Source organism: Cervus canadensis, chromosome 29 (assembly GCF_019320065.1).
Source record: "Cervus canadensis isolate Bull #8, Minnesota chromosome 29, ASM1932006v1, whole genome shotgun sequence".
Lineage (NCBI taxonomy): Eukaryota > Metazoa > Chordata > Mammalia > Artiodactyla > Cervidae > Cervus > Cervus canadensis.
This window is the reverse complement of record NC_057414.1, coordinates 46,883,052-46,906,449: the sequence shown is the minus strand read 5'-3', so window position 1 is coordinate 46,906,449 and position 23,398 is coordinate 46,883,052. Positions and strand designations below refer to the sequence as shown.

The 23,398-nt window shown below is 55.0% G+C and overlaps 1 protein-coding gene across 2 annotated transcripts in view; it reads right to left on the bottom strand.

Moving 5' to 3' along the window:
• Positions 1–23,398, bottom strand: part of SHANK2 (SH3 and multiple ankyrin repeat domains 2) — a 560,095-nt gene that overhangs the window by 415,671 nt on the left and 121,026 nt on the right. For both annotated transcript variants that reach the window (XM_043452087.1, XM_043452088.1), the window contains 3 exons: positions 22,552–22,660; positions 8,588–8,739; positions 7,425–7,592 (listed from right to left, as the gene is read on the bottom strand). In XM_043452087.1, coding sequence (XP_043308022.1) covers positions 7,425–7,592; positions 8,588–8,739; positions 22,552–22,660 — 429 coding nt within the window. The remainder of the gene's footprint in view (positions 1–7,424; positions 7,593–8,587; positions 8,740–22,551; positions 22,661–23,398) is intronic.

Below are 23,398 nucleotides of genomic sequence, written 5' to 3'. Positions count from 1 at the left end.
CGGAGCTGCCTGGGGCACACCCGGCTCCCCCAGAGTTGACGGGGCAGCCGGCACAGCTCACAGCCCGCTCTTGCATCTGGACCAGGCCCCCCACGACAGACCCCAGGGTGGGGAGCAGGAAAGGGGCTCGCAACAGGACTGAGGATTGTGCTCAACAGAGGGGTGGGTCTGTGTAAAGGGTCACCCATTCCTTCCACTGGCCCCCGTAGGAGGGGAACCCCAGAGAGACATGCCCCAGGGGGTATTTCTTTGCCCCCTGGCCTCAGTGACCGGCCCCAGGAAATGGGGATCAGGATGCTCGGTGCCTGGCCTTGCTAATCCAAGCCCCCCCGACCCCAGGATGACCCATGAGAACATCTGTGGGTGGGCGAGGACCTGTTGTGTCCTGGGGAGAGACCCCGCCCCCCTGTCCTGTCCTGTCCTCCAGGCAGGGGCAGCCCCACTAAGACTTTAACATGAACCCACCCTGAAGGGATGCCGGCAGCAGGGGAGGTGGCCCCACAGCGTGATTTACACGTTTCTGAGCCCTTCTGGGGGTGACGTGGGATTTATGAGCCAACAGGGCTCTGGGCTCAACCAAATCTGGCTTGATTTTCCAGAGCTTTCGCTCTGAGCCTATGTCTTCACGTGCCAACAGAAACCCTACTCCTCGAGGGGTTCACATGAGTCACGTGAATACGGGGCCTGAAAAGACCCCCAGTGATGCTCAGGAATAGGCCTGCCCCCCACCCCCCACAGCAAGCGGGGAGACCTGGCATTGAGGCTGGGGGCGGGCAGGGGCTGGTCAGCTCCAGCGGGGGGTCCAGAGGCTGGGGGGGGTCTCCTGACCTGGGCAGCAGGTCCTACCCGACTAACCCCACCGCATCCAGCAGCACCGCCCGCACCCCCAGCGGTGCACAGCTCCGAGGTGTGAGACCCCTTGTCCCCGTATCGGGGTGACAACACGGACGGGGAGATGCGAGAGGCTAGGGAACAGGGTCTGGACCCAGGACTGCAAACACGGACGGCGGGGCGCGCCGGGCAGAGAGCAGACAGCTGGCCTGGCCAGGACGGGCAGCCGCGGGGCGTCGGGGTCGGGCTGGCGCTCAGCTCATTAGCCCTGCCTTTCTGATAACTGAGACAGGCTGAGCGGAACTTCCACCTCTGTGCCGTGCAAGAGAAGAGCGCTACACCTCGCCAATTAACAGAGGAGAGAGGACAGGAGGATACGGGGGATTAGTAATCGGATGAGCTTAAAAAAAAAAAAACCTTGAGAAACACCCACTCTCAACCCCGGTGCCATTTATAGAGCAGATCATCACCAGAGACAAGGCTGCTTCTACCTGCCTGCACCACCCTCCTTTTTCGTGGCGATAGCGCCTGCCTCTTCCTCTGGGGCCCCGACCCCGCTCCCAGAGGCCTGGCGGCCCGCCCCTCCCCACGCCTACAGCGCACCCAGAACTTTCTAGCTTCTGGCCACGGGCGTGGGCTGGGGATGCCCAAGTGACTCTCGGGAGCCGCGGAGACGGAGGCTGAAACATTTGTCAGAACGACGGAGAAAATGAAGTTCTCGCTTTCCTCCAGGAGGGTCGGCAAAAAAAAAGCCACAGAAGCTCAGAGCTGCCGGGGCCACCAACGCAGAGGAAGGGAAAAGTGGGAGCTGAAGGCAGGAGAGAGAAAACAAGACACACACACACAGACACACAGACACACACAGACACTGCCAAGGTAACGCCCTGTGAACCCCTCTCAGCTAAAACTGTGCCTGGGGCTCTTCAGGACGTAAGCTGAGGCATAATTTTAGTTTTCCCCTTATATCAGTTTGAGATTTTTGATCCTCAAATTGAAGGAGCCCTCGCCAAACCACTCTCTCCAAAGGCCTTCCAGGAAGCAAGACTGTATTCGGCTTAACTACCCTATAGTCAGAAGCGAAGAGAGCTGCTGCATTGGCATAAAAAAATTTAACAGTCGCTCCACACCCATCCTCCCCCTTCCCACGGTTAATCTGAAATTGTGAGGTTTTGTGCGACATCATGGGATCGTGTCTCGCTCTCCTCACCAAGGGTCACGACACGATCAATGCGAAGAGACAAAATAGCGCCGCTAACCCTGGGCAGACTGTCTGGGAAAGAACCCCTTAAGGGCTTCCTCTCCACCCCTGGCTTTCTCAGAGCCCAGTGTCTGAAAACAAGCAAAACCAGAAAATTCATACAAGTGTTGGAACAACAACAAACTCCCATAATCGCTTTTCTAAAGGATCATCTTTGCGCCTCTCTTCTCTTAAACCACTGGCTGTTGTGTGACTTTGGCCACCTGATGCAAAGACCTGCCTCATTTGAAAAGACCCTGATGCTGGGAAAGATTGAGAGCAGGAGGAGAAGGGGACGACAGAGGATGAGATGCTTGGATGGCATCACCAACTCAATGGACATGAGTTTGGGTAAATTCTGGGAGTTGATGATGGACAGGGAGGCCTGGCGTGCTGTGGTTCATGGGGTCGCAGAGTCGGACACGACTGAGAGATTGAACTGAACTGTTACGTGACAGAAGCCGTGTTTGCTGAAGAAGCGGCCTGACGCACAGGAAAGGGAGGAGGGAATCGGGGCGAGGTGGTGGCCAAAGGAGTGAGCAGACCGGCTGCAGTCATTTGAGTGAGAAACAGGTGGATAAATGAAGGGAAACGGGAGCAGGTTTCCCAGTGTCAAAGGAGGGAGTCAGTGATGCAGTGCAGGAGGAAACGAGAGGAACCTCTGTGGCACTGGACCAGAAAAAGAGGTATTTCAATAGGAGATTTCGGTTTTCAATAGAAAAGCAAAAGAGTAACTGTGCAGGCATGCCTGGATGTATGTGGACACACGCCCCTAACGCTGACCTAACACACACACGTATCTGAGTTTCTGGCTTTGGCAAAAGATTGGATGAGGGTGGTGTTAACCTACAGGGGGAAAATGAGAAGTGAAGGTCTCAAGAACTGAGAAACGATAAATCAAAATTTCTGTTTTCACCAAAACAGGCCATCCCATGTTTATGAGACTCCTCTGTGGCAATGCCACCCAAGTATTTGCATGTGCCAGTTTAGAGTTTCAAGGAGAGTCAGAGTTGAAACAAGTTGTGGAATCTGTTGGCAGATATGGACTGAAATCGTGTGAAATAGCCACTTCTTGTAAAAAATGGCTGAATGATGGTGGTTTTGCTGGTTCAGTCTAAGAGAGGATATTTAAACCCGCAGGTCTGAATGTAGTCGCTTAGAAAGAGCATTTAGAGGAGAGGGAACAAGGGCAGAGCCTTGGGCACCCACCACTTAGAGGTGGGGCAGAACAGGAGGAGCTTTCCTGCTGGCTCAGCTGTAAAGAACCCGCTGGCCAACGTAGGAGATGTAGCTTCAGTCCCTGGGTTGGGAAGATCCTCTGGGGAAGGAAATGGCAACCCACTCCAGTGTTCTTGTCTGGGAAATCCCATGGACAGAGGAGCCTGGTGGGCTACAGTCTATGGGGTCGCAAAGAGTCAGACATGACTGGGAGACGAAACAACAACCCCCTCTGAGAGGGCCTGGGGTCAGTAACAGCCCAGGAGCAGTGAGCACACTTAATACCCAGATCTTGGGCTCTAAACACCACTCAAGACTCCAAAGAATTGGGACTCCTAGCAGAGATGGCTGATTCGAGGGCTGAGGCATGAAAAAATAAGATGAGCTTGGAATACCTTGCTGAGCCCGAAGGAAAAAGGATGAGGATGTGTCCACAGGACACACAGGCCATCCTGAAGGGACTCCCTGGACCTGAAGTGGGATAACATTAACAGACAGCTACCTCTTGAACAAACAGAAATCCATGAAACCACATTACTATAAACAAGTGAATAAACAAACAGGAAGAGAAAGCACCTTCTGATAATAGAAAGCCAACTAATTAGTGTGAGAAGCAAGGATGGGAGTAGGAAAATCTCCATTTAGCAGTTAATTACTTAATTCAGGCAAGAAATACCAATGCATGCTAAAACTAGCAGGTGAGAGGGAGACGGGGAAACGGGCTTTCTCAAATACTCCCTGACTACAAAGGGAAGAGAAAAGTGCGGTGGAGAACCCGGCAGATTCCAGGTGAGCAGGGGTCAGAGTGAACATCACCAGTGAGGGCACACGGTCACCACTGCCCCCAGATTGGACCGCCAGAAACACACGTCCCCTCCACGATATTCCTGCAAAAATGCCCATCATGCATCTCATCACCAGGAAGCACTGAGCAAATCCACATCAGGCAACAGTCTCCACGTGACCACCCTGTAACCTTCAGAAGAGGCCCCTGAGAGAACCAAGGGAAGACGGATGAACTCTGCCAGATGGAAGGATTCCTGCAGGCTCCCAGCCTGGATCTTTTCACCTTGCGTGCCAAGTAACTTCCGTCGTGTCTGACTTTTCATGACCCTGTGGACTGTAGCCCTCCAGGCTCCTCTGTCCACGGGAGTCTTCAGGCAAGAATACTGGAGTGGGTTGCCACGCACTCCTCCAGGGGATCTTCCCGACCCAGGGGTCAACCAGCATCTCTTACGTCTCCTACATCGGCAAGTGTGTTCTTTACCACCAGCACCATCTGGGAGGTCCCGTGTCCTTTTACTGTATTTGTCATTACTGGGGCAATGGGAAAAACTCAGATGTGGTCTCTGAGTACCGAGGTTTCTCTGTATTTGCTCCTGCAAGCCCTCTTTAAGTTTGAAATTATTCACTCAGTTTTAAAAGAAGATAAATTAGTACTTGTTTGACAAAAAGACCTCAAAGCTTATTAAAAATGTGTCTTCCCCCCAAGATAAGTCATGCTAACCCTTTGTCCTTTATTTGAAAAGGGTGTTGTGCTTTCTGGCCCTTGGGAGACAGATTAAAAGGATTGACAGAGGTCAGAAAGTAACTAGAATGTAAAACAGCACCCCCTACATTCACGTAGCTTAACTATTTTCTTCTGAGACTCTTTTTGGAAAATGCATGTGTCTGGGGCTCCATCCCACAACCACTTCCTGCAAATCTCCTGGGCAGGTGCATTCGGAGGAGACTCCCCACAGAATCTGGGATCTGGGATTCCCTCACCTATGCTGAGCGTCCCCCTCCACCCACCACTAGCCAAACACAGGATACGTGCAAATGAGGGAAGAAAGACTGCTCCTTCCTCCAGGCACTGCACTGCCACCTGCTGGACACCTGCTGTGATACAGCTACAAGCCTAAATAAATGTACAGCACGTGGAACAGCGCCCCCTGGGGTTGCGCAATGCAACTAGAGCAATGCAGAGTTCATCGCATTGCAAAGGCTTCCGCTTGGGTCTGTGCCACAAGCAAAACTACCTAAGTCCACATCACGCTGAGGCATTTCTCCTACAGCACGTGCTCTGTAAGACAAGCTGGAGATATGACAGCAGAACAGTCAGCATGCAGCGCCCACACAGACCCAGAACCACACCCGGCTGTGAGTGCCATCAGGGAACCTCCGGGGGGCCTGTCCCATGACTGTGGGGTCGGGGAAGCGCCAAGGACTTGGAGCCCGGGTCTGAGGGTGAGCAGGGCTTAGCCCTGTGAGGAAGAGGGACAGGAGGGAGCAGTGGCCCAAAGCTGTAATTTCCTTAAGGCTAAAGCTTCTCATTTGAAAATGATAAATAATAAACAGCAACCAATACAAATTAAGACCAAAAGGTAAACATCCTTAAGAAAATTGTTGCAGGAAATCAAATGAGATCTGTGTGAAGGCCTGTGAGCAAACGGGTTAGGTGCCCTCTGTCAAGCATCATTCCTTAGAGACAGAACCAGACAGGGCCAAGAGGATACGGTGAGGCTGAGTGATGGGGGCGTGGCCAGATGATACCGGCGAGGATGAGTTTGCGGGTGTGGCCAGATGATGATGGGGATAGTGGGGGCGTGGCCAGGCGATAATGATGTAATGATGGGGGCGTGGCCAGATGATGGTGGTGGGGATAGTGAAGGCGTGGCCAGGTAATGATGGCGATGGGGGTGTGGCCAGATGAAGATGGTGATGACGGGGGCGTGGCCAGATCATAAAGATGTGAAGACGGGGCGTGGCCAGGTGATAATGATGACGATGAGGGCGTGGCCAGCACTTACTGAGCACTTACTAGATGCCAGGCACTATAAGTGTGTCATTTAACTGTCTCAAGAGCTCTTTGCATTGTTACTCAGCTAACTTTAGAGATTTAGCAAAGAAGTTCAGAGAGGCTAAAACACTTGCTCAGGTGGCCCAGGCCATGCTGGCGGGGGGGGGGGGGGGGGGGGGGGGGGGTGTGTGTGTGTGGAAATCTGCAATCCCAGCCCAGAATAAGCTGTACTGACAGCTCAAGGAAGAAATCTCACATCTCCCAAATAGAATTAGAGGGAATCAGGGAAGGAGGAAGAGAAGGAGGTGCCCCATGTGGGCCAGTCCTGTGGAAACACGAGACTCCTTCGCCAAGCAGCTGTCCTCTCACGGGGCCCTCAGCCTCACCAGTAACACAGCCTCGAGTCCTGAGAGAGCCAGCGTTCCATCCTTTCTACTGCCTGAGAGTGTGGGAGGCCCTGCTGAGCCCACTTCACAGACGAGCAAACGGAGGCCTGGTGAGCAGGGTCGCAGAGGCCCGCCGCCCCCGGCTCACACCACAGGAGGGAACCGGATGCTCCTCCAGACTGCACCGACGCGCCAGAACTGAACGCTAGGCGCACCTGGCTGGGGCGGGCCCACCTCCGCACCCCCGCACCCCTCCGCCTGCCGTGGGTGGGTGCGTCAACCTGCTGAGATGGGCAGGTGCATAAGGCGACGGTGTCGAAGGGAAAGACAGTGAAAGACACTGAGAAGCAGTGAAAGTCACTGCAATGTAAAGGCCGAGCGTGAGGCCGTCAGAGCCTCTTCCATGACCTCCTGGCGGGATATCCCTGCCCCTCTCTCTCCCCTCCATCCGCAGGGAGGCCCTCAGGTCCGCCCCTGCACCACCGGGCTCTCTGATTGGCTGGCTCTGGAGGGACTGAGCCAATGGGAGGGCGGGAGGATGGAGCCGCAGGTGCCTCTTCTGCGCTTCTGCGCATCCTCCCTGACTCTGCTCGTCCTCCCTGACTCTGCCCAGCTCTGGGCGCCCTCCTCTGCAGGCTCCGCTCGCTTCCCCGAACACTGTCTCCTCTCCGTGCCCTCCGTCCACTAAAGACGCTTCATTGGAGCCGCCAGGTGGATTCTCTTTCCTCCACGACCGCAGCCGACACTCCCCCAGCCCCAATGCTGCAGGGGGTCTCGGAAACCTGCGCCTCGTGCAAGGACATCGGGCCCTGCGCTGGGTCGCCCACACTCAGAAAGCCCCTGGTCCCAGGCTCTATCAGGGGGCTCGGGCTGGGGGGCGCCCGGGGCACCCATGGCTCCTACGGAGGGGTGCTCGCCTTGCACCCCAGCCCCGACCGCCCGGCTGGCAGGTGAGGGCAGCCCCGCGCACCTGGTGGATCTCGTGCCAGCCGTTCTCGTCCTTGCAGCTCACGGCCGCGTGCTCGTGGAGCAGCAGCTCACAGCAGCAGGGGTCGCCCCCGACCACCGCCGTGTGATACAGCGGGGTCAGGCCGTAGCTGTCCTTGTAATCCGGGGACGCGCCAAGCTCCAAGAGGGTCTGAAAAAAAAAATACACCAACGTGAGGTCACTGGTCTCGTGGCCCCTTCTGCAGGAGTGAATCAATCAAGAAGGAAGAGGAGGGTCATGCTCCCTGCTCCCAGGCCCAGGTGACCATTAGCCCCGGGTTCCTGTACTTCTCCTGGCCTCCTGGAACTGAAACAGCATCTGGTGCCAGGCACGCACACACACTTACACACCCGGGGGATGGAGGCGTTCTGCACAGGTGACCGTCGGGCAGTACCTGCTGCCCGGCTGACCACCGTGGACCAGTGGAGAGTAAGGGGGGAGACGACATTTGCAGGAAAGAGTTGTACTGTTGAACCTAAAAGTACAGTGTAAACCATCTCTGCGCATCCTGCAGGGGATGAAACGAGCCCGAGTCGTCACAAACACGTGATTTCCAAGGAAGCCAGCTGAACAAGGGCGGCCGCTATGAAGTTAAGAAATCTGCTTTATAGAAGAGCACCATCTGGGGGTCCTCTGCCCACAGCAGTGGGCCTCCTTCCCTCTTCGCCCTGACAGAGAGCGGGCCGGGAGCCTGAGCCCTGCTGTCCCGCGCTCCACGGCACGGCAGAGCCTGGGCTCGTAGAGCGTGCTTGAGTAACAGTGTGGGGAGCGAGATGGGGCTGAGGCCCACCCCCTGTCCCCCTCAGCATCGGCTCCCAGTGTCCAGGAAAGGGGCGGCAGCAGCGAGGCTGGCTCAGCGGCCTCGGGCTGGATTTGCAGCCCTTCTGTTTCAGCCGAAGGGCTCGTATTTTCAGCTCAAACCCACCTTTCTAGGGAGGCAGTGGGTTTGAGCTGAAAATACGAGCCCTTCGGTTGAAACGGAAGGGAAAGAGGACTTTTTGTGATCAGCTTGCACTTCCAAGCTCCAGTGAGAACCCAACTTTGGGGTCACCCTGGGGTGGCTGTTGTGGGGCAGGAAGGGGTTCAGGGCAGACGCAGGGGGTCAGACGAGGGGGCGTCCCCGTGTGAGATGGGCCCTGTGTCACCTTCAGGGCCAGCAGGTTCCTGGTGCGGGCGGCTTTGTGCAGGGCTGTCATGCCATCCTTGGCGCGGAAGTCCAGGTGGGCCCCGCCGTTCCGGAGGGCCTTGATCATCTCCACGGGGTCGTCCAGCTGAGCAGCCAAGGTCAGGGGAGTCTCTAGGGGCCCAAAAACACGCACGTTAGAACCAGCCCAGTCATATCACCCCCGCGGCCAAGTTCAAACATCCCAAAGAGTTTGACAAACTGACTCCCCCAGAGTAACACGGCCCCCACCCACCTGCTGACCCCAACCGTCCATGCAGTTCCAGCCTGGCTCTGGCAACCCTAGAGGAGACAGCGGTGACTCTCCGGGTCATGTGCAAACTACAATGGGGGCAGAGGCAACATTCAACCTCATCGCCTCGTGGGCCCTGCGTCCGAGAAGCAGCCTCTGCCGCCTCTGCCCACAGCACAGAGAATCCCGCAGCCCCAGTGGACGCCTCCCTACAGGAGGACCCATCCGTCAGGGCTGCAGGTAAAGATGCAGAGGAAGGGGCTTCCCTGGTGGTCCAGTGGTTAAGACTCCACGCATCCACTGTTGGGGTCGTGGGTTCAATCATTGGTCGGGGAACTAAGATCCCACGTGAGGCAGGGTGCAGCCAGAAAGTAAAAAATAAATAAGTTAAAACAAAGTTAAAAGACTGGAAAGGCAGACGCCTGCCTTTCTCATGTCAGTTTCACGACATCTACAGGCACCTTGGGAGACGCCAGGGGCTGAGCTGAAGGGAAACCAACGTGGGTTAAGACACAGGCTCGCGCCCCCCAGGGGTCGCCACTGAGCCAGCACAGAGACCCCGACAGTCATCACGATGGGAGGGGACCAACGCAAACAAGGACCAATCTCCAAAGCCCGGGACAGAAGGCAGAAGTCCGCCTGCGTGGGGACAGGGGTCAGGAAGGGGCCCCACACTGGCCAGGTGGGCCAGTCTGCAGGCGGCTGTGGCCGAGGACGAGTCTCTGTCATCAGACAGCTCTGCTCATTGTCCCTCGAGTTCCCGCCATCACCCCTGTCGGGCAGACTGCATGACCCTGATGTGGCTAATTTGAGAGGCTCTTAACTTACAGTGAAGGGCAAGGAGTAATATGACAACACACAGGCTCCCCTGAAACACTGATAGTTAATAATGAGTCATTCTAGCCTTGAGCAAGTTTCAAGAGTAAGAGAAGTGGGTTATCACCTGGGGGCAGAATTCCCTTCAGACCACCTGTCAGCAACACATCACCCTGCACCCTGAGAAAAGGCAACTTCTTCATCACAAATTCAGATTGACGACTCCCTTCTATTTGTAATTCCGACATTGATCTATCGGCAAATGGGCTTTGTTTTGGGGGCTTTTAAAATGCACCGCTGGAATCCCTCTGTGCCTTGACTTTTCGTGGTGAGACCCATGGGTTTAACCTGCTCCTTGTAACTTGTCTGCAGCAGGTAGACACACCCCAGAGTGTATGAACACACAACTTATGTGTTCTCTTCTGAGGGAAATGGTGTGACGCTCACAAATGCCACAGACACATCCCTGCTGAAAATCTACAAGAGGCGCCCTCTCATGCAGAGATATTTAAACAAAGGAGTTTTCTGGGACAACTAAAGGACCGTGGGGACATTCCCTACACAAAAAACATCAGCAAGGCAAGAAAATCAGGACTTGGAGAAGGTGTTTGGGAATCCAGACCGGCTGGGATCATGGGCAGCGGTGTGGACACAGGGCTGATGGGCAGACAGAAAGAGACTCAGAGAAAGACCCCCACCCGCCGGAGATGGGAGCGGGAGGGGGCCAGGCCCTCGATGCCTCGGCCCAGCCACGCCCGGCAGAGAAAGGTCACTGCAGGAAGGTGTGGGTGAGGGTGACCTGGGAAGGGCGTAAGGATGGGGTCGTCAGGAGCCGCCAGCAACCACCCTCCAAAGTCTGTTACAGCAGCTCCTCGTGTGTGATATGAGCGCACATCCGTGCTGACGGCACCCAGGGCAAGGTCAACCTTCCAAACGATGCGGGTTTTCCTTTCTTACTGACAGTCTGCACTTGGCCAGTGCCAAAGCCAGGCGGTCCAAAGGAAAAATGTTTTGTTTATGCAGCAGTGTTTTCATAGCTGACAACCTCAATGTCACTTTACACTGAGACCGCTGTCTAAGAGCGGGGTGCTGGTAGATGATGACACTCCACATTACAGAGCCCTCTGGCCTGGCCGCCCCCCGGGGGCCAGCGCTGGGCACGCAGGCAGGTGGAGGGGAGCAGACACCCGGTCGGGGGCTGCGTGTCTCCTGCATAGACGGGACCTCAGCCCCTGGATGCCATCCAGGGACAGTGAGTGACCTGTAACCATGTCATGAGAATTTCAGAGGCCCTCGTCGACCGACTCTGCAGACTTGGCACGTTCAGATCCAGCCAGGACCCACCCTGGCAAGGTCAGGAGAGACCCCCAGCTTAGACCCCACGTGGGTGGATGGGAGCACCAAGGAGATGCTCGTCAACCAGCTCACTCGTGCGGCCCCACAGGACTGCGCTGTCTATAACCGGGTATCGTGATCCCGCCTCCAGCACGCTTGGGAACGGCCATCGCCTGACAGCCTGGTTCTTTGAAAGTACTTCTGTTTTGGCATTTTGAAATCTTCTAAGTTTTAAAAAATGCACCGGAACCTCCATGAGTATAACCTCACAGGGGACCAGTCTCTCTCATTTTGGAGGTGACTTTGAAGACAGCATCCCCTCTAACCTACAAACTGCCTGATGGAATTCTGGCTCCAGGAACGACCGGGACGTGCTTTGAAAGGCAGGTTCTCGGCCGTGAGCATGGGAGGCGCCTACAAACCCAGGGGGTCTTTCTGTGCTGGCTCAGTGGCGACCCCTGGGGGGCACGAGCCTGTGTCTTAACCCACGTTTGTTTCCCTTCAGCTAAGCCCCTCGCATCTCCCAAGGTGCCTGTAGATGTCGTGAAACTGACATGAGAAAGGCGGGCGTCTGCCTTTCCAGTCTTTTAATTTTGTTTTTATTTATTTATTTTTTACTTTCTGGCTGCACCCTGCCTCACGTGGGATCTTAGTTCCCCGACCAATGATTGAACCCGCGACCCCAGCAGTGGATGCCAACAAAGGTCCGTCTAGTCAAAGCTATGATTTTTCCAGTAAACATGTATGGATGTGAGAGTTGGACCATAACGAAGGCTGAGCACCAAAGAACTGATGGTTTTGAACTGTGGTGTTGGAGAAGACCCTTGAGAGTCCCTTGGACTGCAAGGAGACCAAACCAGTCAATCCAAAAGGAAATCAACCCTGAATATTCATTGGAGGGACTGATGCTGAAGCTAAAGCTCCAACACTTTGGCCACCTGATGCGAAGAATTGACTTATTTGAAAAGACCCTGATTCTGAGAAAGATTGAAGTCAGGAGGAAAAGGGGGTGACAGAGGATGAGATGGTTGGATGGCATCACTGACTCAATGGACATGACTTTGAGCAAACTCCGGGAGATGGTGAAGGACAGGGAAGCCTGGTATGCTGCAGCCTGGCATGCTGAAGGACAGGGAAGCCTGGCAAAGAGTTAGACACGACTGAGCGACTGAACAACAACACGTTTTTTTTCTTCAGTATTTTTAAAAACCTACGCAATGCCTTCATTATCATATAATCATAAAAGTAATTTCTAAAATGAACCATGAAGCCAATGCTCACTCCCATGTCCCCTGGCCCCCTGCACAGGCACAAAGCCCATGAGACTTTCTCTTCTCAGCGAGAGACAGTCACGGTGCCCCCGGACACAGACCCAGTGAAACGAACGTTCGCAGACCTACTTAGTGACCGGCCCCGTGAAGGGACAGCAGCTGCCCCGGGGGAGGACCAGGTGTGTCTCCTCGAACTCTTACAGGACAGACAGCCATACAGACAGGCAGGATGGCGGATGGACAGGTAGCTGGGTAGGTCGCAGGGTTGGGGGGAGGGAGGGTAAGGCAAAGTGCCGGCCGATGGCATACAGACAGAGACGGCACACACAGGCACGGCTAAGGATGAGTTGAACCTAACAACAGAAGACTCATATTTGGTCTCAAGGTAGACTGAGGGGACACAAACCGTGACTGCCTTTACCTTTGTAAGTAATTAGCCCATCACTGAATATAAAACCCATTACTGAGCTACTCCTAATTCAGAGATCACGCCCGTTTGCCTCGTGCGGAGCAGCGCCAGCCAGCAAAGCCTGACCTGGGGGTGGAACCAGTGAGTTCCAGCCTGGACTCAGCTATGACTCTGACAGAAACCCTGAACCCTACGGGCCGCGGGTTCCCCGTCTGCTCTGCAAAGCTCCGCCCATGCGAAGGGCCACAGGAAGCCACGGCTCTGAACATGCTTCACCCGAGTGGGCAAAGGGTCCACAGTGACAGGACAGGTAAGAATCACGGTTCCAGTTTAACCTGGAAATTGAGTCCCCACGACACTCGCAAGGGGGACAGCGTTCCAATGGACTCGGGGCTTCTGCCTTCGCTCACATTCATACAACCTCACTTTCCTGAAACAATCCATTTGGTTAAAACATGCATCTCTAAAACACAACACATCCCTTCTAAGTCACACTGAAGTTCTGCCACTCAAATGCAGAACTCCGGACAATGACCCAGGACACCTTCCCATCTGAGACTGTGGCTGCCAAACCCAGGGGAGAAGTAGCCTAGAATGTTCTAGAAGTCCCCACAATGCAGGTGTCTCCTTGGAAGGGGAGACCTGAGAAGCTCATACAAATAGAAAAGCAGAGAGTTGGGGGCAACACTCCTGGCCCTGCCCTTCTTCCCGTATCTCTCCTCCACATCAGCAAAACTCTGACACGGCCCCAGACGTCACAACATCACAGGCGGACATGTCCACATTTCTGTGACGAATCCAGGGACCTCAGCGACTCCTCAAAACCCCCCAGGACCAGCGACAGGACATGTGGGATTCAGGGAGTCCTTGCTCATCACCTAGAGCAATGGCCCTCAGAGTGTGGCAGGCAAGCGCATCACTCACGGGGCTCGTTCATGCAAAGGGTGCTGGCTCCGCTCCCAGAGATGGTTCGATGAGACCCGCAGCTCTAGGAGTGAGCCTGGTGGGCCAAGGGCACGCTCTGCTGGAGGACACGGCTGCGCAGACTCAGCTCCACAGCGACATCATGGGTTCCCACCTCAGACAGTAATGGAAACACTGTGGCGCATGGCCCAAGAATTAGGGTGGTACAACCTCCCCAAGTGGCTTTTAACCTGCAGCTGAGTTTGAGACCCTCTGCTCTGAACACCCGCTAACTGCCAAACACTGGAAGCAACCAAAGTGTCCTTCAGTACGTGAACGGGATAAACAAAACTGGGAAATCTGTTCAATGGACTATTACTTAGTGACCAGAAAGAAAAGTGTATCAAGTCCTAAAAAGATACAGCTCAATCTTAAATGCATGTTGCTAAGCAAAAGGAGCCAGTCTGAAAAAGCTATGTGTTGCAGGATTCCAATTACAAGACATTCTGGAAAACTCAAAACTATGAGGATGCTAAACAGATCAGTGGTTGCCAAGGGTTCTAAAGAGAGGCAGGACTGAACGGGCAAAAAGCGCAGGGGATTTTTTTTTTTCAAGTTGCAAAACCATCAAACAGCTGTCAAAACCATAAACTCTACAAAGAGGGATGCTCAAGGTACGCAAATTTTTAAAATAAAGCTTACAAGTTTCATTTAGGAGATGTGGGATCCCAGAATGGAATGCAGAATGTGACAAAAGAGCCTACTTGTATCAAAAACGTAAAAAACCACCTCACCGGAGGTGGGGGAACAAAGCGCTGACCTAGGTGACTGCGGGAGTGAGCAAAGGCAAAAAGAACGTCACATGAGCACTGTTCTCCAGGGGATGGAGCTGTCTTCCACTGTGGGGTGCAGGTCAACAATCTGAGCACCACTATATTTCTACCCTAGACATGAGCAGACGGCTGAGAAAGGACCCAGGCTTCTCACTATCTGCATGGGCTGTTACAGCGAAGCAAGGGGCAGGGACAGGAATGATCCTTATGGCGACCAAGGAGGACTGGGGACATCAGTGTGAACTCATGGTGAGCTTACTCTAGATTCAGATGGGTCCACACGGAAACGTTTACAGACCTGTATCTACTCACGAACAGGTGCACACACACGTGTCTCCTTGCTCCCTCCTCTGAGACAGCACACAAGCAACGGCTCCCCAGAGGCGTCCTAAACCTCAGCATCCAGGTCTTGGTCTCTAAGACCACACCCCCGGGACTGCTGGAGGATCGGAAGAGTCTGTGACTAGGGCAGGAAACAGACAGGCTGGCCTGGAACACCTTCTGGTGCCCAGAAGCAAGAAGGCGGTGTGAGAAGACGACGAAGAAGGAAGAGGAGGGGGTCGGGGGCAGAAGGGAGGAGGAGAAAGAGAAGAAGAATCCGCGCGGACACAGGAGCCAAATGCAAGAGCCCCCAGCGGTCAAGGCTGGAACCATCCGAACAACAGAATACGTAAGTAGCACTGTGCGTGCGCGCGCGTGTGTGTGCGTGTGTGTGTGTGTGTGTGTGTGTGTGTGTGTGTGTGTGTGCGCGCGCGCTAAGATGCTTCAGTCGTGTCCGACTCTTTGTGACCCCATGGACTGTAGCCCACCAGGCTCCTCTGTCCTTGGGATTCCCCAGGCAAGAACACTGGAATGGGCTGTCATGCCCTCCTCCAGGGGACCTTCCCAACCCAGGGATCGAACCCACATCTCTTATGTCTCCTGTACTGGCAGGCGGGTTCTTTAGCACACGCACCACCGGGGAAGTCCAAGTGGTATTGTATGATAACTCAAATTATAATTACATATCCATGCGTCCACACTGGTAAAAATAACTGTGATTGAATAAGTAAGTGAATGGGAGAGAAGAGACAAATGTCATCTGCTGAAGAATTCCAAGCAGTTGATGGAATTTACTCTGCCCTGGAGGAGGCGGAGCAGAACTCCTCATCTGTGAGTGTGGGTGGGGCTCAGTGATTCTCCAGAAGACAGTCAATAAAGGAGGAAAAAGAGGAACCACAGCGGGGAAGCCTGGACGCACAGCTCCGCCAGGGGAGCAGGGTCCACGCCCCAGTGACGAGCGCGCCCTTGATACGCTGTGACGAGACGGCATCCAGCTCTGTGACCTTCCTCCCAAACCTGTGTGCCCCCTGTCTAATCATGGCCCAAACGTCAGACAAACCTCAACAGGGCGACACGCACAAAACACCTGACCGCTTCTCCTCCAGGTGGCCAAGGTCATCGAAAACAAGAACAGCCCTGCAATGCATCATAACTAAGGGGGCCTACAGAGACAGAGGGATCCGGGAACAGAAAGAGGACGTTGAAGGATTCCAGGTAATTTACAGAAGGGAACAAGGGGCGCAAAGGACATTCAGTAATGACCACAGAGAGATGAGCAACGCGCAGGTCTCACTTCATGAGCCCACCTGTGATCCTTTCTGAAACACGGCGCGTTACCAACAAGAAAAAGCCAGCAAGGACTGTATGTGCTGTTGCAGCTCTCACGGAAACGCAGGCCTCTCTGAACCAGAAACCGCACCTGACAAGCTACACACACCCAGATATCTTCGGGGTCACGGCTCGGTGGCCCTCAAGCGGCCTCCATCGGCACTGGGTACTTGGTGCATCTCGGACCCGCTTCGGACTGACGTTTACGAGGTCCCAGGACCATGTCCTCAAGGTGCTATTACTTCTGGGGAATTTCACCGGACTCCTTCAGGGGCGAGGATGAGACAGCAGGATATGGACCGAAGGACCACCATCATTAGACCGGGATCCACTGCCCAAGGAACCTTCTAATTGTGCCATGCGGGAGCTGGGCAGGGGCGTGTGGCAGCATTGGGCACATCTTGGCCCAGATGATGAGCTACCTCCGCCTGGAGCTCAGAAATGAGGCCGGGACTCACTGCAGGGGCTCTGCAAAACCAGCCCAATCAACGCATATTCAATTTCTACTTCTCATCGAGATTCTTCCAGGGCTGAGAGGCGCTTCCAGCTTTATGACAGCCCTGTCTTCGCCGTGCCTGGGCTACTTTCAAGTTTGGGAAGACAGCACAAAATAAAACCCTAAGTTTTGCTCCAGTTGTTAGTTTCACTTCCTTTTCAGGCCTCGAAACACCAGCCGTCTTGTCCCAGAGGTTCCCACCAAAGCAGGAGATGAGCCAAGACCCCACTGGACGAGTCTATTTCTTTCTGCTACTCTCATTGTTACCTGATCAAATTTCCATCCGAATGGGGACCAGACAGTCAGAATAACCCGGGCTGCTTTGTTTTAATTGACAGGCTGCTCCTCCGGGATTTAATTATCGCCTGTGCATCCCTTAGTCCCGAAGTGCCGTTTCGCCCCGCGTGGGCCCCCACGCTCAGCCCGGGAGCGCCCCCTGGACACGCCGCTCATGTGCAGGGCTGCAGCGCGCATGTCGTGAGCCTCACTGCACTTCCTGCCCTCGGGAAGGAAGCCGCTTCCAGCTCTCTGCTCCGCGAGGGAAGTCTGGCTCTCGGTTGGGCTCTGCCTCTTGGCGGCTGGCTTTTGAGGAAGTCACAGATCTCAGCCAGGAGCCGCCAGGACACGGGCTCACCCTGGGATCATCAGAGCTGCGGAGGACGGCCGTGCAGCATCTGGAATAAAGGGGATGGGGGTGCGGCTCTGCCTCCCGGGGCTGCAGTGGATGACTCCCTCCAGGAGCTCGGCGACTCTACTTAAAGCCCAGGCTCTAGAGCCCGTCCTCCACAACGAGAGAAGCCACTGCAACGAGAAGCCCACACACCCCAGCGGGGGAGCAGCCCCCACGCAACTGGGGAAAGTCCACGCACAGCAACAAAGAGCCAGCACAGCCGAAATTAAACAAAGAAGTAATTTCTTAAAAAAATGGCCCTAAGACCACTGACTTAAAAAAAGAAAAACCAAAAACCCACTGTGTTTGATCACTGTCAGATCTGTCCACACAGAAACCTGCACAGATGTTTATAGCAACTTTCATCACTAACACTTGGAAGCCACCAAGGTGCTCTTTTGTAGGTGGATGGATAAAAACTGTGGTGTATCCGGACAGTGGGACACTCTTTGGAGCTAAAAAGGCACAAACGAGGGAGGGAAGGACCGGGAGTGTGGGACTGGCAGAGGAAAACGATCACATACAGGACGGGAGAACCAGGTCCTACTGTAACAGCGCAGGGGACTATCGCTGTGTTCGACATCTTGGGATAAGCCATAATGGTAAAAGAATGTAAAAAAAGAATGTCTATATGTGTAAAACTGAGTCACTTCGCTGGAGAGCGGAGTTTGGCACAACATTGTAAATTGACTATAATAAAAAAAAATGAGCTATCAAACCATGAAAAGACACGGGTGAGATGCAAATGCCTGTGACTAAGTGAAAGGAGCCAGTCTGCAAAGGCCACACACTCTGCGATTCCCACGACATGACATTCTGGAAAAAGCCAAACTATGGAGTCAGTAAAAAGAACAGCGGTTGCCAGGGGTTAGTGGGAGGGAGGGAGGGACAGGCAGAGCACAGAGGGTTTCTCGGGAAATGAAACTCAACTCTGCTTGATGATGCATACGTGTCCTTACACGTTTGCACAGAATTTGTCCTTACAGAAAGCACACCGCCGAGGGAAGCCTAGTGTAAAAGTGGACCTGAGTTAACACTAACGCATCAACCCTGGCTCATCAGGGTGTCCCTGGCCACACGATGTCAGACGTTCGCCTTGGAGGAGGCTGGGAGGTGGGTGGTTATACGGAACCCCTGTTCCTTCCATTCAGTTTTCTGTAAACCTAAAACCACTCTAAAAAAAATAGCGTCTCAGGTGGCTCGGACAGTAAAGAATCTGCCTGCAATGTAGGAGACTCGGGTTCGATCCCGGGGTTGGGAAGCTCCCCTGGAGAAGGGCATGGCAACCCACTCCAGTCTTCTTGCCTGGAGAATCCCACGGACAGAGGAGCCTGGCGGGCTGCAGTCCAGGGGGCCGCAGAGAGTGGGACAGGACTGAGCAACTGACACTCTCAGGGGAAAGCCAAAGTTCTGCCGTACGGAGACTAGTAGCTACAAGAAGTAAAACTGATGTAGAAAGTTACCATTTGGCAGCCTCCACATGAGAGCCGTTCAGTAATTCTGCTTTAAATGTTGAGAGTGAAAATAAGTAAAAATTTATAATTTATCTACCCAGACTCCCCCCCAGAAACCACCAACCCAAACGCTCTGATGACTGTTAATTATTGGGTGAGACCCTGGAATGTCCTGGAACAGGACCGTCTGCCCAGGATGGGGGTCCTGCCCCTGCTCCGCCGCTGCAGGCGGGAAGCCTGGTCCCAGCCTTTGCTGGAGCCCCTGTCCTCAAGCTCTGGCAGGCGCTAGCTCACGTGGATTTGAGGGGAAGACGGGTTTCACAGAATTGGCTCTTCCTGCTTGGTGAGTCCAGAGGCCGTCATTACGGGGCTGGGTCAGGAAACCGCAGCGTTTATTTGACCGAATGCAACCTTCTCCGTGGGTTGCGACCAGCGGGTCGAGTCTATTTCAATTTCGGGGGACAGTAAGGAACATCTCCTCTGTCTTCCTCCTTCCTGGGTGCTTGTGGCTCCACTGCACCTGTTCCTGCGATGACTCCGTCCATCACAACAAGGACAGCGTTTTTTTTGTTTGTTTGTTTGGCTGCTTTTTTCTAACCTTTATCTATCTCTGGCTGCGCTGGGTCTCCGTTGCTGTGCGTGGGCTTTCTCCAGCTCTGGAGTGGGGGCTTCTCAATGCAGTGGCCTCTCTCACCGCAGAGCACAGGCTTCAGGGCACAGAGGCTTCAGTAGCTGTGGCTCACGGGCTTAGTTGCTCCGCAGCATGTGGGGTCTTCCCAGAACGGGGATCGAACTGTGTCCCCCGCATCGGCAGGCAGATTCTTAACCACTGGACCACCAGGGAAGTCCAAGGACAGCATTTTTAACTCCAGTGGGAGGCCAAGAGAATGCCCACTGACCCCCGTTTGGAAGCAATCTTGGGGTCTAGCTGACATATTGTTAGAAGCTCCGTTAGGGTCAGCTCTGGAATAATAGTAATTTCAAACTCTTGGAACCCCGAGACGCTGGCGGACTTGGTTCACAGTGGGAAGGAGTCAGTGGGGAGGGATGGTGCTCAGCCCAGAAGAACCATCAGGAAATAGCCCTGGATGCAGCCAGGTCAAGAGGGGCCCAGGCCAAACGCCACCCAAGGAGAGAAGCCAGGTCAGGGACCACAGACCCCAGGCCCGGCTCAGGTCTGTGACTGTCCTGGGAGGCTCAGGTTCACGCTCAAGAGCCCACGGACCTGTCTGTGGTCCAAGCCTCAGTGCCGGGAACCACGTCACCATGATGGACAGAACCCCCCCCCCACCCCGCCATGAGCTGGGTGCCAGCCAAGGTGGCCAGGCCCAGAGGAGCAGTCCGCTCACCACAGGGCCCGAACCAGCACGTGCTCACTGCCTGCCCCCCAACCCCCTGGTGCTCAGACCCAGGGAGTCAGAACCCCTCATGCCCACCCCTGCCTCCCCCCGCTCCCCATCCAGACTCTTCACAGCGGCCACCCCCCCGCCCCCCGCCTGCCGCCTGGGACACGCCCTTCTCCCCAGCCCTGGGGCCTCACCTCACCACCCCTGCCCTTGGAAGGTCAGCCCCCAGCAAGCATGGCACGGCTTCCTCCTCCAGGGGTCCCCACCCACAGGAGCCCCCTCAGCCTCGTGCCCACATCACCCATCAGGACAGCCAGGAGCCCGGCTTGTCCATGTCGCCCCCCGCCCCAGCATACAGACCCCCGGATTCGCCGTCTCACCACGTCCACTGGGCTGGTAAGCTGCTCACCTTCAGCCAGGCCTCTGCACTCACGCCCTCGAGGCCTGCGATCTCCTGACCCCTCCAAGTACCCACTCACACTGTCCTGTCCCCGGCACCTCAGGCACTGCAGGAACGTCACTGATGAGCCAGCAGCCCTGCTCTCACACGGCGCGGCTAGATTTCGGGGACAGGAGTTGGCAGTGGTCCCAGCACGGCCACCTCTGCGTGGACCAGGACAGACACGGCCGGAGGAGCACAGGGGTGGGTCCTGCCCCCACGTTAGGGGTCAGAGGAGCCCCCACAGTGATGACAGAGCTCCCTTCCTCAGCTGACAAACACATGTGCTGGCGGTTCACGAACTGTGAGGGCCACGTGTGTGTGTGACGTTGACATGGGGTGGGCGGGCTGCCCCATCCCAGGAGGGGAGGGGAGGGAGGCCCTGCTCACTGAGTCCACGATGAACGCTCTCTGCTCAGCATCACCCACCTGCCGGGGGGAGGGGGGGAAGCCCTAAGTTGCCATGGAGACCCTCACCTGAGTTGCTCCCGGCTCTCACAACAGCCTCACTTCCGCTGGTTGAGTTCACATGTCCCGTGGGCACAGGGCTCTCCCTGGGGTGACGATGCCTCCCCCCAGGGGACACTGCGTAACGTCTGCAGGTATCTTTGGTGGCCACAGCTGGTGGGAGCGTTCCTGGCATTCATGGGTGAAAGCCAAGGAAGCCATAAACACTCCCACGGTGCACAGACAGCCCCCAGCAAGAAGAACTGCCTGGCCCCGCGGTGGAATACTATTCAGCCGTGAAAAAGAAGGAAACCCCACTATTTGCAAGGATGTAGACAGACCGTGAGGGTGTGACGCTATGCTGAAATAAGTCAGACGGAGAAAGACAAACACTGAACGATCTCACTGACATGGGGAGTCTAAAACAACGGAACTCACAGAAACAGAAAACAGACTGGTTGTTTTTTTTTTTCTGTGGCCACCCCGGGCAGGACGCAGGGGTGGGCAGAACAGGTGGAGGGCAGCAAAGGGTCCAGACCTCCAGCCATAAGATAAGTAAGCCCCACAGATGTCGTGGGGACTTCAGTTAATCATGCCGTGTTGCCAGGAGGCCCCTGAGGGTCAGTGGTCAGGACTCTGCATTCCCCATGGAGAGGACACAGACTGGACCCCTGGTCGGGGGACCAAGACCCCACATGCCACATGGCATTGTGCGGCTCGGCAAAAAAAAAAGACACTCTGTATATTTAAAGTGCCTAAGAAAGCAGATGGGTTTTCCCTGGTGGCTCAGTGGTAAAGAATCTCCTGACAACGAAGCAGAAGCAGGTTCGAGCCCTGGGTTGGGAAGATCCCCTGGAGAAGGAAATGGCAACCCAGTCCAGTAGCTTGCCTGGAGAATCCCATGGACAGTGGAGCCTGGAGGGCTACAGTCCATGAGGTCACAAAAGAGCTGGACATGACTTAGCAACTGAACAATGAGAGAGTAGCTCCTAAAAGTTCTCATCCTAAGAAGAAAAAAAAAGTGGAACTCTGGGTGGGGCTGGATGTTAACTAGACGTGTTGCGGTGGTCACTCCCCAGGGCACCCACAAACCAAGTCGTTAACTGCACACCGGGAATTAAGGTGAGGTTTTGTGTCAATTGCTTAGTCATAAAACCAGAAACCAAAAGAGAAAAGAGATGATTCAATAAAAGTGCCCATTTGGAACTGGTAAGAAAAACAGAAAGGCTCGTCTAGCCGCGAGGTCAGGAGGCTGGAGGATGGTGGCCTGTACTCTTCTCGCCCACACGTGATCGACGCCCCACGCATAGAGACTCGGTTTCCAGGGGGGGAGCTAGACGCCTGCGAGTGCGCGCCTGTCTTCAGGGCGGGAGACACAACTCTGTTACGCGTTCATTCACTCATTCAGCTCAGGTCCCTACGGAGCTCCTACCACCTGCCAGGCGCTGGCCAACTGCTGGCAACTCCGGGTACAACACGGGCCCTCGGAGCAGGCAGAAAGCACGTTTAAGACCCAGTGAAGGGTGATGCTGTGGGTGCATGTGGAGTCTCAACAAGAGCATCACCTCCTCTCCCCGAACCCACGCTTCAGGGGGCCTTCCCAAAGTCTCTCCAACCAGCCCTACCTCCGGTCTCCAGGTCGTGGAAATTCGGATCCAGGCCTCGGTCCAGCATCTTGACGATTTTCTCCACTGACCGATGCTGGATGTGATCCATGCATTTTTTCAAATTGGTCTGGAGAGAAAAGTAAAAGTGGTTTTATGGAGAAACGTCTCTACAGACCACGGGAAGGCTCCTTGTGGGATGCACGCTGGCCTCCTCTCCAGGGAGGAGATCTGCCCCTCGAAGGGGCCCCACTGCAGACCCCAGGCTCACGGGGTAGCACTGTTCTGTGCCTGGAACCCCAGGGCCAAGCTCAGAGCCCAGTACATTTGCCATTAGCCCACCCTGGATGAATGTTCTAGAAACCACCCCCACCGATTCCTGTCGTTGCCTAGAGTCACAGGATATTTCTTCACTTTCAAAAGGCTGAACATCCTGGACCACTTTGAAAACAACACTTTCTAGGGTGCACCCCAGGTCTTCTGACTTCATCCCTGGTGATCGAGGCCCAGGGATTGGTATTTGTGCTTCTTAATCTCTAAAGTGGCAGGCTCAACGGGGCGCAAAAGGGCACAGCTCACTCGGCTTAATCCAAGCAAGTCAAGGTGAAGGAGACAGTCACTCCTCAAGAGACCAGACGACCAGGGGCTCAGCCCTGATGGGGCCGCCCAGCCATACCTGCAGGGAAATAACGATCATCTGTCCATCAGACAGACAGCCCGGCCGTTTGATCGTAACCACGGAATCCGAGACAGCTCTGCTGGAAGAACTGAAGGTTCTCACTGGCCAGTCCTCCGCCTCCACTCCACAGCCCACCTCCCCAAACACCCTGAAGCCCCTGGACCCTTCAGCCCAGGGACACAGGCTGAA